The sequence below is a fragment of the Phalacrocorax aristotelis genome, chromosome 5 (genome assembly GCF_949628215.1).
Source record: "Phalacrocorax aristotelis chromosome 5, bGulAri2.1, whole genome shotgun sequence".
Taxonomy (NCBI): Eukaryota; Metazoa; Chordata; class Aves; order Suliformes; family Phalacrocoracidae; genus Phalacrocorax; species Phalacrocorax aristotelis.
This window is the reverse complement of record NC_134280.1, coordinates 3,179,361-3,194,526: the sequence shown is the minus strand read 5'-3', so window position 1 is coordinate 3,194,526 and position 15,166 is coordinate 3,179,361. Positions and strand designations below refer to the sequence as shown.

Sequence of the window (15,166 nt, the reverse complement as noted above, 5' to 3'; positions counted from 1 at the left end):
TATTACCTATTTATTTTCCATGTTTATTAGATACCTTAAGAACATTCTATATCAGATGTTCCTGAAATTCATATAGTCTTCATTATAAAGCTGTTACAAAAATATATTTAATAATTTCAGATTTTTGGAAGCCTGAAACATGAGAATTGAGAGTAGTTTGTTATTTGTTTATTCATGTGCTTGGATCTCCTTTTGAAGTAATTTTTACTTCGGTCTGAAGTTTTAAAATATTTCTAGCTAAATCATTTCCTAATAACCAGTATGTTGCTGCTAGAGTTTTAAGTTTCTGTTAATTTTAAGTGCCTTGTCACTTTTTTCTGACAAATGTGAATGTCTGCAGCGGTCATTTTCTAATAAATCTGTGTGTTAGGTTAGCAAGAGCGAACCTGCTGTGACAAAGCAGCTTTTCCTGTTTTAATATCCTCTTCTGTTGTGGCAGTTGGTGCTGGAAGGTCTGAATTCTCTCTCCTGTAGGTGCAGATTGCTTTATTTTCCTCCCACATTTTACAGTCATCTCTTTTTTTCTTGACATGGAGTCATGGTAACTTGCCCTGATAGACTCTTCTAGAGCTTGGTAGTTTGTTACAGAGCTAACAGAATCTCAGCTGGTGTACAAAAGCTTCAATATTATAACCATAAAAGACACCTGAAGCCACAAAGAATTAAAATCTACTCCTGCTCCTTCCAAAATACTAAATTCTGGAAAAGCATTACATAAACAGAATCAAAATACTTTAAGAATTGTGGATTTCTTATAGCAAGTTTTGGTGGAGACAGGAATTCTTATTCAAAGAAAGCCCAGAAAAAGCGGCCTTCCCAGTTGCAGAACCGATGACGTATCACCACTGCATGGTGAAGAAAAAAGAAAACGAAATGTAGGAAAGCTACACAGTAAAGAGTTCAAGTATATTTTTTCTTTATATTATAGAAAGCTTAGTCCTTTAAATCCTCAGCTAGGAACCTCACTATGCAAATCTCTGCTGTGTAATACTTTGACATGCTTTCTTCTTTCAGAAAATAAAAAAAATAACCAGTTTGTACAAGATTGTTTTAGCTTTATGCCTGCAGATTGAAACAAGAGCATTGAAAAGTAAATGTATGGGTGGCTTTTGGCCATTAAAAACGAGAGAAAGCATCCAAGTCCAGGTTTGCCTTTCCTAGATTTGTAGGTTGCTGAAGATGGGCATCGTATATTACACAAGTTCCTCACTTCCTTATACGAGTTCCCCTGAAGTGACAAAGTGGATGTAATAACACTTCTTCACTTCTTATTAACATATAGGTTAGTAATATTCTGTTTCATAATATTCCCCAAGAAAGGTTTTGGTAATGGTGACATGATTCTTATCTACAGAATAACTTGGTTGATTGAAATTGCATACCAAATATTAGTCTTAATTTTTTAAAAATCTGAGGGCTTACATTATTTTGACAGTAAAGTAGCCCTATCTCACACGCACACAGTTTTGACCTATTTCCCTTGTAAAGAAAAAATTAATGTGGTGGAAGGCCTGAAAGAGCATGATGACTCTGTTGTATTCGTGTAGGGACTCTTACTGGGTGACCATTGTATTTATTAAATTCTGACTGAGTAGACAGAGCTGAGGTTTAAAAAGAAAATCCTTTGTCTCCTGCCATCTTTGATTGTCATGTAGCTCAGCTTTGCTTTTTGTCCAGACCCTTTCAGAGGTGCTGTGTGTGTGCACACGTGCACGTGTGTACACAGAGGAGGTACTTCCTCCATCCTTTCACTGGAAGTGTGAACCTCAATTGCTCCCAGCTGTGGGAGTGACACAGATAGAGGTGTTAAAAGGCAGTCGTACTCCGAGAAAGTTTCAGGTTCGGGCACCATACGTACACTAAATAAAGGATGCTAAAAGGGTCACGTTCCTTCCCAGTTCAGCCATTGCCTTGGACAACTGTAACAACACAGTTAAATCTCCTGAATTGAGGAGCTCAATAAACTCTGCTTTTTACCTGCAGGAAGGATGTCGGATGTAAGGTTACAGCTTTTGGCATGCAGGTCCAAAATGCTCCAAGAGATGAGATTCATATTGCATGCTCTTAGTGATCAGCTAGAATCCGTGAACATATTCAGTCTTTCTCCATGAGAATCTTTTCCTTATTGTTTTATTAGTGTAGAGTCCTAAGTCGGAGGTCTGAAGTGACTGCTTTGATCATGTAGTCTGGCAGCATAGGAAACCAAATGATACAGGGTTGTGTCCATCCACATGCAGGTAAGCAAGGCTGGCTGAGCTGGGGCACGTCCAGTGGGCTACTGGTAAAGGTCACTGGCTGTGGTTGTAGAGAGAGGTACAGGGGCCTGGACTTTTGAAATGTTGGCTGTTTATGAGTTAATTCATCCAAATAGCTATCATTTAATAGAGTGGTTAAACTGGGGTCCTCCAATCCTAAAAGGTTCTACAGCATCGAAACTTGTATAAACTAGGAATACATAAGCCTTGTTACAGCATATAATAAAACTGTCCTTTATACAGTTCAAAATCATTTAATACCAAAGGTAGTTGGACTAGTATAAACTGGTTCGACACCAGGGCGATTTAAAATCTACATTTTAATTAATTCATTCAGTGCAGATCAATTTTCTGGTTGTTGCAATGTATTAATACTCTGTATTTATGAGTAAGATAAAGGTATCTTTCTCAACCCGAAGGCCAGGGTATAACATGTATACCTGGATACCAATACAATGAGATAAGGTTGAAGGAAGAAAGGCTTCCTTTAGACTTCAGACATGTTTGTTTGTTGACTCACTCGACTAAAAATAGGGCTTCATAAAGTATTCGTTACCAATCTGATTAGTCAAGAGAATGCTTCTTTTCAAAATGGAAAAGCATTCCCAAAAAGTAATGCAACACTTGTATCTAATTAGGTGATACAGGAGAATCCTAAGTAATTGCTTTGAAAGATTAATAATGTGCAAGCAATAACTAAACAAAACCTCATTTTAACTCTGCATGGCTTGAAAGTAATGCTTTTTAAGAAGCTAAAGCTCCTGTCAGCTCTAAAACCCCCAAGATTGTGATTTGAGGGTATTTCTGTTTCTCAGTGTATTTGGTAGGTTTTTCTGCGATAGAAAGGAAAGGCTGGGAAGTGAGGCTGCAACTTGTATCTATAAGCAGTGTTTCATGTACGTTCTAAGCATTTGCATAACTTTATACCAAAAATCTGGCCATTCTGTAAGTTAGCACCGGATTTTGTGCATCAGAGAGGCAGCCTCTGACCACAGACCTCTAAGCAGCCTTTCTCGGAGATACATGGAATTTTTAGGCATGCTTGAAAATTTATGTAAGAAAAAAGTAGTGGAGCATCTTTGCAATATTAGACTGTCAAAATTTGTCTTAACTGGCTTTATGTCCACTTACTAATAAAAGAAATGTTATCCTGGTATTCATATCATATGTAATAGATCTGAGGCCAGGCTATTAGTATCTCCTTAAAGCTTCTCCTTACTTTGTACCAAATTTTCTATTTCACTACTTGACTAAAAAAATTGTTAAAGTAAACATTAACAGCTGAGTGTGCAGAGAGGCTTCTTAAAACGCAACATGTCAAGAAGTGAGACAGTTGCATTAAAAATTGAAAGCATATTTTCAGCATATGAAAATTCAGGAGAGATTTTCCATGGGGGGAGGGGTTTGAGGGGGGCTAAAGGGGGGAAGCAATTCAGTGTAGTTTTGCATAGTTCTCCAATGAAATATTTTTAAGCATATTGTAATGAAACTGGACTGCAAAACAAATCTAAACAGCATGTCTTGGCGCACAGAAGAAAGAAGTAATTGATTTAGATGTGGAAAGTTGTGTTACTCGTGGTGAGATAACATGAGTTGTCTGGAGTTGTTACGAGATTACAGAGAAGAGGTATTTATTACATGGGTTGATGAAAATCAGGCCTTTGGATAGAATCCAGTGTCCAAAATACTTTGGATTTGGTCCAAAATCCAAATACTTTCTTACCCAATCCCAAGTACTTCAGTTCGAATACTTTGATGGAGACGGGGAAAATGGTACATCAAAAGGGGCGGGATTTTTCTGCCAGTGAGTTGGAAGATTCTGGGCTGGTAAGAAATGAAAAGGTTTGAGTAGTCAACTGGGTGCTCTGTGTCGGAGCATTCGTGGTCAGGCTGGTCCCTATTGGGATTTAAATGTCTTTTTTCAATCACAGAACAGTTGCCAAACATGACAGAGCGGTGCCACCATCCCGTCCATTCTCCCTTTAAACTTGCAGCTTCCCATCTAGGCTGCTTTATTGTATAAAATGTGTTATAAAACCAGCCTGTGCCAGCAGTAGAGTGAAAAAGAGCCAGACGCAGCCTGGTTTAAGTGACTCTCATCTTCTTTTTTTTCTCTGCTGTCTTCCTTAGCTCCGTTTTCTTTGTTTGGCTGATAACCGGTTATTGGGAAAATGCGATGGGTGTCCTTTGTTGAGCCAGATTTGAGAGGTTTAAGTCTCTCCAAGAGACCTGTACTACGCTTAACTTTTCTATGGTGTTATGCAGTTAAATAAAATAAGACTTATCAACTCTCACATGCAGTTTAGTGAAGGTTTTCTGTACCAAAACATTGATAGCAAGCTCTTATTTTACCATTCATGCCCGACAGAAATGTGCAGTGGTTACAGTACGTACCGGCTATTTTATTGCCTGCATTTTCTGGAAAGCTGCACAGAACTGGGCTAGTGTTTAGTGAAAAAAAAAAATATCTCAGTTCCACAAGAGTTTTCCTTTAAACACATAAAACATGGCTAGTTACACACTGATTAGCCGTGTGCTAAGCAGCTTCCGGGGAGCCTTAACCCCCGTTTCGGTAATTCATTGCACACAGGCACATCGGCGTGTCCTCACAGACCCCAACTTGCATATGAGCACAGTAAATTACAGGACAAAAGGTCAAACTTTGACGATGTGAACAGCATTGTTCGCTGTTTTCTGCGTAGGGTGAGTGTGGTGGCTGAAGTATTTTTGTCCTTGGGGTAGAATGGAAAATGGATCGTCATACCTGTGCTGCGATTCATTTTTATTTTTTACATCACTCAAATCCTTGTGTGTGTTTACAATTCTTTAGTCTCTAGTACTTCTCAGGAAAAAGCCATACAAACAATAAACTTTGACTGAAGCAGCCATTTTATTCCAATTCAACGAACTGAGTAAAAATTAAAATGTTTTCCACAGATGAAGCAGTTAAGTGAATTCTTTTGCCTCTTCTAGTACTCTTTCAAGCCATGTGCAGTACAGAAAAATGGTTTATCTGATTAGACGATGATGAGTATTATGGTGGTGATGGAATGGGATGTTAGCTGAGGCAGAGCATTGCAGAACCAGTAGAAATATAAGGTTACTTCAAAGTGGCTCTTGCTGCTTGTGCAAAAAAGAAATTGATGGCTATTATTTTCTCGTAATGGATCCAGTGCAATTGCCCTAAATAGCAACACGGGCCACAGCAAGACCGGGCGAAGAGATGAGCAACCTTCTCTGTGCTGTGCGCTTCCAGTATTTTAAATATGTCTTTCTCTGATCCTGAACTTACTGTGTTACAGAAAGTTAATTCTCATTAAAAATAATAGGGGAATTATTTACCTGTTTTAGCCTTACATGGGACCTGTAATAAAAATGCCAGTGCAACATTCAGCAATAAATAACGCTGAAACCTGAAGGCAAATTTTGCCTTGGTTTTGATGAACCATCATCTGCCACATTCTTAATTAGGATAAAACCCAGTCAAACACCAAAACTTCTCAACTGAAAACCTGAGAGAGTCTTGAACTGTCGCCAAGTGCTCTCCAAATCCTATTTCTGTGTACCAGATTTAGAGATTAAAGGATAGATTGTTTTCATATGAGAGACGGCAAGGTGTTTCATGTGACATTCACTCTGACCTTCGCTAGCTGGTAGCCGGTCACCCCTCCGCTGTCAGTGAGCAGGATCTCATCATAGTCTCCTCATCCCTTTCCCAGTTTTGGCTGGCCAAGGATTGCATCCTATTGGAGTGCTCCAGAGTACAGGAAAGTTGAAACAGATCCCTGCAAAACTGTGCCAGGCTCTTCTAGAAGGCTTCACCCTGCAGGAAATCGCACTCTTTATTCTGAAAATCGCATTCTATCCTTTGAATTTCAGCACCATAGTCAAGGGGGTATGTCCAGCTGGCTCCTTTCTAGGCCACATCCTTCGTGTAAATACCGTGGCTATTTTTTTCTTTATGAAGCATTTTGAACTTTACATTTAAAAGTAGCGCATCTAAAGAAAATGTACTGCATAAGTGTACTTAAGGGAATATTTTCGAGGACTGTATTTACGCCTCTGTAACCTTCCTTTAGTGGTCTTGAAGGAAGGAGCTGTTGTTACTGTTAAATACAGATGTAATGTGTTGTTGGTACTGTTGTTGCAGAAATGTTGTAGGATCCTAAGTCTTTCTGTTCCATTTCTATCTCAAAAAACCTTCTCTAATTAAAATGAGTCAGGCCTATAGTAACATTTACTAAGTTTTAAAATGTTAGCATAACATTAGTGTTAGGAATAAGGCAGGAATGACATGCAATTCCACAAAAAACCTGTTAGCATCATTACAACAATAGCAATCACTGCCATCTTACATTTGAGTTCTAGGATTGTTGTCATCTCTAACTTATTTACTATTTTAATCGCGTGTTCCATGTTTGTCTCACCTTAATAAAATGTCCAATCTTAAGAGTTAAGTCTTACCTGGCCGACTTAAAAAACTCTTTTGGGGGAATAACACAGCTATTCTGAACTTCTTTCATGAAGATTTGCTCATACAGTATAATCATCTGGGGGAAATTATTACTTACGATATTCAAATTGTTTCATAGGTATTCTGAGATCAGTGCATTGATGCTGGCTTTTCCCTTTTTATTATACAATTTTCCTGTAAGAAATGATTATTTTAATTTCGTCTAAATGCAGGGGTTTCCATTTTTATGGTTATTATCAACCCTAGAAGCAGCTTCCTTCACATTAAATTTGTTCAGTTTTATCAACAATTTTTAAAGGGCATTAATTAGTCATCTGTTGATAATTCTGAATAGAAGCATATGTGAAACTATTCAGTTAAAAGATACATCCCTTAATTCACCCAAACTGTACATTAACTCTTTAATCACAGTTGCACTCTCTTAGCTTTTAAGACGGAGCTCCGTTGCATCCACATATAAATAGAATATGCGAGCAGGATTATGTTTACCCTAAGCCTTATTCTGATGGTTCCATTGATATTAAAATTTTGATTCTAAGCTCTTTAAATGGATGCAGCTGTATACATCTTCATGTGTTACTGAACTGGGCTGAAAGACTTTAGAAGATGGCTCATGTGTTCTCTGTATCTGTATTTTTCAGGCTGTTTTATTGGAGCCAGGGAGTCATGAAAGAATCTCAAGAAGACAACTTGGATAACAAACGGAAGATAAAAAGAAAACAAAAAGAATGTGGCATATAAAGGGTATAATACCTGGAGGTATTAGATCTGACTCATATTTATAAAAATGAGACGAGCTTTCACAAAATACAAGTTATCTTAGACAGTCATCAAGCTTGGAGCCATGCTGTTGAACTAGAAATTCTCCTTTACCCCCTTCTCCTTTCTGACAGGTAACAAAGGATTGGTGAATTACGGTTTTCCCAAGTTGGAAGCACTAATTTTTATCTATATAGTTCATCCTTATGAATATATAAGGAGTTAAACTTTGCATATTTAATGTGGCTTATAATGGGAAACTGACTCATTAACAAAAATGGCCACTTTTAAGGACTTGGTTTCAAACTGAGCTGGAGCCTCCCAATGCACTTTGTACAATTTGGGGAAAAGTGTACTGCGTGGCCTTCTTTGGGAGGCCACGATGACATGTAGTAAAAGGATATCATCTTACTGTTGATATCTTTGAAGACTCATAAACAGAAACAGAAAAATGAATGGTGGAAAGGAGTGTGACGGAGGGGACACGGATGGAGGGCCACCAGCAGTGCAAGTTCCCGTTGGTTGGCAGCGACGGGTGGACCAAAGCGGAGTGCTCTATATCAGGTACGGTTGTCTGAGAGGGTTACCGCTTTTGTTTCGTGGTAGTTCTGCCAGAACGTGGGGTAAATTAGTGACTCAGCTAATCTTTTGTACTCAGAAATTCAAGGGCTCGTTCTTGTGGGAGCGCGAGATGGCTTTTTCTGCTGATATTAATGGAGTCCGCTTATGGCAGTGGTGCCGTTTGCATGCCCTTAACGTACTCTCAAATCTAATATTGCTTGGTCTTGAAAATTTGATAATCCTTACTATACATTTTGCTTTAGGCATGAATAGTTCTTTATTACTACTTATTGTCATATGGATTTTCAAGCTGAGCAGTAGCAGATTTAACCTTACTTAATATCTTTATTATTCAAACCTTTTACAATGAAACTATCCAGAGGTTTAGTTATATGCCACACCTGAGATGATGAGAAATCTCTGCTGTCTTTTGCCTGCTCCCAGGTGCGTAGGCACCAGCATGGGCTTTTTATAAGAGCCTTTGCTGCTCAAGTTCGAAGTGGTGCTTGGGGACGCAAACAGTTCATGGCAGGTAAGGTAGAGTGGGACTCGCTTATTCTGTCAGCAACAAGCCTTCAGGTCAGTTCATGCTGTGCCATGCAACTTTATCCTGACACTCTGTAGCTCTTCTTCCCAAAGTCTTTTCTGGATTTGTGTTCCAGATCTCCATTACACGTTTGTGTTTTACTTACTCTCTTTTGAAAGGAAATTTAAATGGTGTAACTACTTAGTAGCTGCAGAAAACATCAGGTTTTATATGCCCTGTGAAGGTTCTGTGTTTAGTATCACTGACATTCTCCAGCAAGATTTACTTCTACGGACTTCTCACATTTCTCATGTAGGTAAAACACAAGCCTAAATCCAAAGTTTTAGGTATTTCATTTGTTTATTTGGTTAGCTTATTGGATTCTTTTCCTTCACCCTGGAACGGTCACAAAGAAATGTATTGAAATTGCTATTAAATGAATGTGTTCATACAGACTACAAATTAAATGCTATTGGAAAGAAGATCAAAGTTAGCTTTAACAAAACATGGGTGCATCAGGTGCACATCACAGAAATCTAAATTATTATCAGTCTGTTACTTGCTTAATCTCCTTCCACTGCTCTGTGATTAAAATAACCACTTCTTCACAACATTTTATGTATCACCAATACAAAAGTCTTTCATGAGTCAAAGCATACTCCAATTTTACACTAAACTACCATAAAAGATCAAATGTATTCCAGGATTTCTTGTTTGTATTCCCAATTAGCAGAATCAAACAAAATCCATGTCAGTGATACGCGTGTCAAAGATAAATCGCCTTTCCCTTGTATTTCTCATTACAGCTATAATTTACTGGGCCTCTGCCTTAGTTAAAAATCAATGAGAAAGAAAAAGTTGCCGGTTGCGTGGGGTTTTTTTCCCTGTCATCTCTCTATCCAGGCGTCAGAACATATTATGCTTTGGTATTTCTATATACCTGATGACTTTACCTGCCTTTGAACTTCATTTTGTAGGGCTGTAAGAAGCAGGCTGCGAAGCTTGTGCTGCTTCTTCAAGCATGTGTCTTTCATGTTTATAAACTAGTAAATGTTGGTATAATTCTGACAGTTATTTGCTTTTCTGTCTTCTTTTTATATATGTCCTCTTTGTTCAGGGGGACTTTCTTAGTAGTTCTGTCCTGAATTGCCTTACACAAAACACTGTTTTTATTCTAGTTGACCCTATTAATCAAGCTTACCAGCTGCCTTTTTCAGCCTGGGGAGGCTTGTATTATTTCTGCCCTCTTCCCAAGTTTTGCCCGTGTATTTTTTTTTCTTCTCTCTAATCCCATGGTTAATTTTCTGATTGCCTTCTCTAAGCCATCCCGATGAAAGGGAAGACTAGACAACGCACTTGGTATAGCCCACGGCTCTCACATTCTTCTTTGGTGAAAGGCACAGGGTAGGACATGTTGGTTGGAAAGGAGGGAAGTCAAATAGTTCAGCCTCCTCTTGACGTGGCGTGTCCGCAGCACTCGCTCAGGTCAGCCCGTGGTTTCGCCAGCAGCATCTTCAAGGACTGACTTTCCACAACCTCCCTGGGTAACCTGCTCCAGTGCTGCACTGCTCTTTCAAAGGAACAACCACCCTGCAAATAGGCACAGCATTTATTGAGGGAATGAAAGGTCAAACAATATTGACTCAAAAGCTATCCAAGAGAAAATTAGTGTATATATTAAGCCCTGACATGATTTAACTAGAATAGATGATCCAAGCTAAATAAAGACTCATCGTATTTGTGCTTCCTTATAAAGCACACACACTTTTCTATCAACTGTCAACAGTTGCTTTGGATTAAATCTATTAACTAACTAGGTTTTACTACCTGTTAAAAGCAGTGAGCTGAGTCTCAGTGCTTTTCTTAGTAAAACAGTGCCGCTGCCTTAAAATAGGACCTAAATCTCTTCTTCAGCTAATTGTTCGTGAATAGTCATCAGTGGAATAAACTGAGAAAAGCTCTTTAATAACAGGACAGATTTCACAACTGTCAGTAACAGATCCTAATATACTTTATAATTTGCTCTTTCTTGATTTGCTGGGAGGCCTAAAACTTCTGGATGACCTCAGTGCTGAAAAAAACCCAGTAGTTTCCTACAAAGGAAGCTGTGGATTATCCTTTGCAGTGTAGAAGTGTGAGGAAATCTGTGCACACAGAAGATACTTGGCAGTTACATAGGTCTGCCCAGGAACAGGGCAGAAACAGAAAAATTGGGCCTTTTTTAAATTTTGTCGTCTCTTGCGGACAAATAACCATGCATGTGTGTGCGGCAGGGTTGCTGAACCCCACATGCCACGGATTCAGTGGGCTGAGCTGTGCACTCCTAGTAAGTGTGACTATCCAGACCTTACTTTACACCCACTGATCACCAGTGCAGTAAATATGTGCCTTACAGATCTGTTGCTTCCAGGCTCCAGTATCTCCTTGTGCCTGCACTGGATATGTGTGCCCAAATTTTCCAGACAAACAGCCTGCCAAGGAAGGTTATTTAAGATTACTTTATTGTAGAAATAGGGGAAAAAACGAGCTCTGATGGTATAGCTTTACTCTTGCTGCACAGCAAGCCTTTTTTACCAATGCAAATAAAATGGCATCCTGACTCCAGAGCGTATTCCCAGGGTTGCCATTTAATGCAAGCTTTTTAAGCGTCACAGAAAGCGTCCGCAGAGATTTTGCGCGTAGGTGGGATAGTGTAGAGCAAATGGCAATCTGAATGTCTCCCGTGGGAAGTATTGGTCTCGCCTGGGGCGAGCAGGTGCTCCTGTGCGCGTCGTCAGGACAGGTCAGGAAAGTCCAAAGCGAACGGCCAGTGCTGGAGGTGCGGAGCCGAAGCAGAGAGCGAGTGATGCTCACTGGGTTACAGTGTGGTAACGGTAGCATCATGGTTTAACCAGTCTGTAGCTGAAATTTAAATAAATACATAAAGAAATAAATGAAATGAGTAATTTCCCGCTGTTCCCCAAGTATTTCAATTTAAGACAGGGAATGTTTGGCTGAAGGCTTGGCTCTCTGACCTGTCACTTCGTACCTGTACTGTTATTTTTAGATTGCTCTTTTATCTTTCTTACCCTCAGAACTGTCACTGTTGCACATAGTTGACCTGGGCAGTTCTCCCTAAAATAATTATTTCAGGGCAAGTCTGGCAAATAAATGACTTATTTAAACTGTTACCGTAACTTTAAATGTCACTTGCAGATGTTACTTTATATATGACTTGGTTCTTGTGCAGAATTAGGTGTTTATTCATTGCGTTTTAAGTGCAAAAGTTTGTCATAGTTTAGAATTTTGACTCTTGGCTGTTTTCGTGTTACAAACTACTCCACTTCAGTTGTTTTAGTTAAATTAAGGGCTATTTACAGCTGCCATTAAGAACCAGTCTTTTAGCCAGTCCTCATAAATTATTGTATTATTTCCCTGACAAGCAGTTTAGATGGCTAAGTAATAAAGAGCAATCTGGAAGTTAGAGGCTTGTGACATGAGAACTTTTTTCATCTTATGAATTAGTGATTTTGCCGTAACAGAATTTCCAGTGTCCTATTTTTGGATATGGAGATAATGATTTTCTGGTGGGAGTTAGAGAAACCCGAGTGCAGTTTATCAGAAACTCACTGGACTGGTTTCTTGGTGTAATATTTCTCATTTTCAGTGAGAGGGTTGAAATTTTAGCTGAATGAAACCAAACTGTTTATGCAACTAAGAGACCTAGCCACAACAGTTCTGTTACTGTTCCCCCTTCTCTATGTGGGTTTTTTCATGCTTCTTGAAACACACTTTTGTGTTTTTTCTTTTTAAATTAGGTCCTGGTGCTAAAAACTAGATGACTGTCATGCCTGCATGGAACTGCAGTGATGTGGCGGAGGGGGAGGAGGTCCGTGGGGACTGCGCTCTGCCTGTGTTAAACTTTATAGGAGAGAGGAGGGAGAAAAGTAATCTTAGTGTTGTTAGGCAGTAGCTAAGGCTTTCAGGCAGGACTGTAATATTAATAGTAAATATCAATAGTCTCCATTAATTTCTTTTCTCTGCACTTGCGGTGTTTGTTTTTCTGTAATAAATCTTTCTCTTAAAAAAATTCCTTTGTCTATTTTTGATAAGTATCGTTCCAGTTCTTGACTAAAAGCAAGAAGTACTATGAAACAAAATACGTAGTCTTAGCTGTGTTATTTTAAACACTGTCTGTGTGAGCTGTTAGAATGGTAGATAGAAGTCATGACCTATCAAATAGCTTGTATTCATCATTTCTGTTCCTTTACAGTCCCAGTGGGTCTTTATTATCCTGCTTGGAGCAGGTGAAGACTTACTTGCTGACTGATGGAACATGCAAGTGTGGCCTAGAATGTCCTCTTGTTCTTCCCAAGGTAAAGAAAAGCATCATTTTTGATCTCTGTGCTATAATCCTTATCAGTTGTGTCAGCTAATATGCTGTACCATGACTTAATCTCTGTTCAGATTGTACATACAAAATGAGAGAAGTGGTATATACCCGTAGATTTACCAGAAAACACAGAATGGATCTCCCTTCTGCCTTTTCCCCTCACGGAAAAATCTGACTCGGGTTTTATGGTGTTTTAACATTTTCCTGTTAAATCAGAAACCTACCATTGACAGCGTCGTGTTAATATGTGAGAATCAGAACGAGACCCTGACTACCATGATAGCTTCAGTATCAGCTTCACAATTTTATTGTCTATACACAAACATACTGTTCTTCTTAATCATAGAGTAATCTCAGACCCACATGATTCTTTTTCCTTTTTGTCTCCCTACCCTTTATACTGAGGGGTGTTAAAGTTCTCTTGCTATTTATAAATATGTTCACTATTTGTAATTTCAAAACATACTGTAAAGATTATCTCTTGGGCAGCGTAGGAGCAGTCAGCTCTAAAGAACAGAGGCATGTGTAATTTTATGTAAATGTCTGGTTTAGGTATATTTGGTGAGTTTGCTGCCTATAGTAATTATTTTAAATGTTGGAATCTTTACTCTCAGGTCTTTAATTTTGATCCTGGAGCTACTGTGAAGCAGAGAACTGCTGAAGATGTTAAAGCGGACGAAGATGTCACCAAACTATGCATACATAAAAGGAAAATTATTGCTGTGGCTACACTTCATAAAAGCATGGAAGCACCACATCCTTCACTAGTTCTAACCAGTCCTGGTGGTGGAACAAGTAAGTAAAATCACGCAGAATCATTTAATTACTTGATATCAAGTATATGTAATTCCTATATAGAACCAGCCCCCAAAGTCTTGAATGTCTACAAGTGTAAGAGTAAACAGATTGAAGTTAAAAATGGAGGTAGTAATTAGAGAGATGTAGGTAGACAGAAACCGAGCCTAAAAAACAGGTCATCCGAAACTAAGAGCATGATTTTCTTGAAAAAGATATCAGATTGTTCTAGACAAAGAAAATACATTAGCTCTCATCTTTTGGAACTGTAGTAATATGTCTGATATTCTGTCACATGGGAAATTAGAGAAGCAGAATAAAGTGATTATAAAGGGATTAGAATGTGGCTAAGGACTTGGCTAAATGGGAAATTGTATTGCAAGGCAGAATATATAGCAAGAGAAGATCTCCACTGTAATTTCTCAAGGATTATTTTTGGGGACCAACCTGGATTAGCATTTTAATTATCCATATCAACAAAAAATGAGGTAATTTGTTGATGGATAAAGTTGACAGGTATTATCAAAACAGGGGAAGATCAAAACATGTTGAGAAAGTAGGAGATCATTGAGAGACCTGGAGTGAAAGAAAAGGTGTAGCAACAAATCCTGTTAATTGTAAGGTTATTCACCTGGGGACTAGTGAAAAAAGCTATTAGCTGTAAATTATTGAGAAAGAAGGCCTAGATGTAGTAGCTGATCAAAGATGCCTGTGAGCAGTACCAGATGGCGGTATGGGGCAGATCAATGTGGCTCTCAGAGAGAGAAGTACAAATGCCATTGTATGCTTACTGCCTTCCGGCGCCCCTGTTCTCGCTAGCGGTGCTCAAGCTGAACTAGAGCAGAGGATCTTCTTTTAGTGAACTGCGAAACCTCTTTCATGAAAGTCATCTAAAAGCGTTTGGCATGTTCAACCTGGCAAAATGGTGGCTCAAAGGAGGTACCGATGGCTGCCAATAAAGGCATCGGGAGAATCAGCACCAGGAAATAAAGCTACTTCAGCTAAAAGACAAAGTTAGCGCTGAAAGAAACAGCTACAGAAACAGTTGCATAGAAACTTAGACTGAAAATCAGCTACTTTCTACGGATTACAAGAAAAGCTTCTGAGGTAGTCCTACAAATCCAAATGATTAGGACAAAGGAGTGAAGCTTACTTTTAAGACAGAGCTCGCTAAGTTTATGGTTATATACTCTGGTGCCTGCAACTTCTGGGAGATGACCCTTGATAATCTGAGAGATCTTTTGCACCCCTATATTGCTGTAGTAATAGCTGGCTAATCGCTAACTGCTCTGTAGCTTGACTTCAAAGTGGAAAATTTCAAGAGTATAAAAACAAATAATACATTTCAGATGCGTAGACAATGCGAAGAGACCGGTGCTGTTCATAGTACTGATGCGCTGTTGCATTTTCAAATAGCTATTTAT

At 38.9% G+C, this 15,166-nt stretch overlaps 2 protein-coding genes across 10 annotated transcripts in view; one reads left to right on the top strand and one right to left on the bottom strand.

The window, feature by feature from the left end:
• The window catches only part of ORC4 (origin recognition complex subunit 4), a 446,994-nt gene that overhangs the window by 113,391 nt on the left and 318,437 nt on the right, over positions 1-15,166 (bottom strand). The window lies entirely within an intron of this gene.
• MBD5 (methyl-CpG binding domain protein 5) overlaps positions 1-15,166 on the top strand; it is a 147,798-nt gene that overhangs the window by 91,597 nt on the left and 41,035 nt on the right. For 6 of the 9 annotated variants that reach the window (XM_075092768.1, XM_075092764.1, XM_075092771.1 and 3 more), the window contains 3 exons: positions 7,371-8,052; positions 12,828-12,930; positions 13,562-13,742. In XM_075092768.1, coding sequence (XP_074948869.1) covers positions 7,940-8,052; positions 12,828-12,930; positions 13,562-13,742 — 397 coding nt within the window. In that variant the 5' untranslated portion in view covers positions 7,371-7,939. The remainder of the gene's footprint in view (positions 1-7,370; positions 8,053-12,827; positions 12,931-13,561; positions 13,743-15,166) is intronic. The other 3 variants (XM_075092767.1, XM_075092766.1, XM_075092765.1) reach the window with 3 other exon arrangements.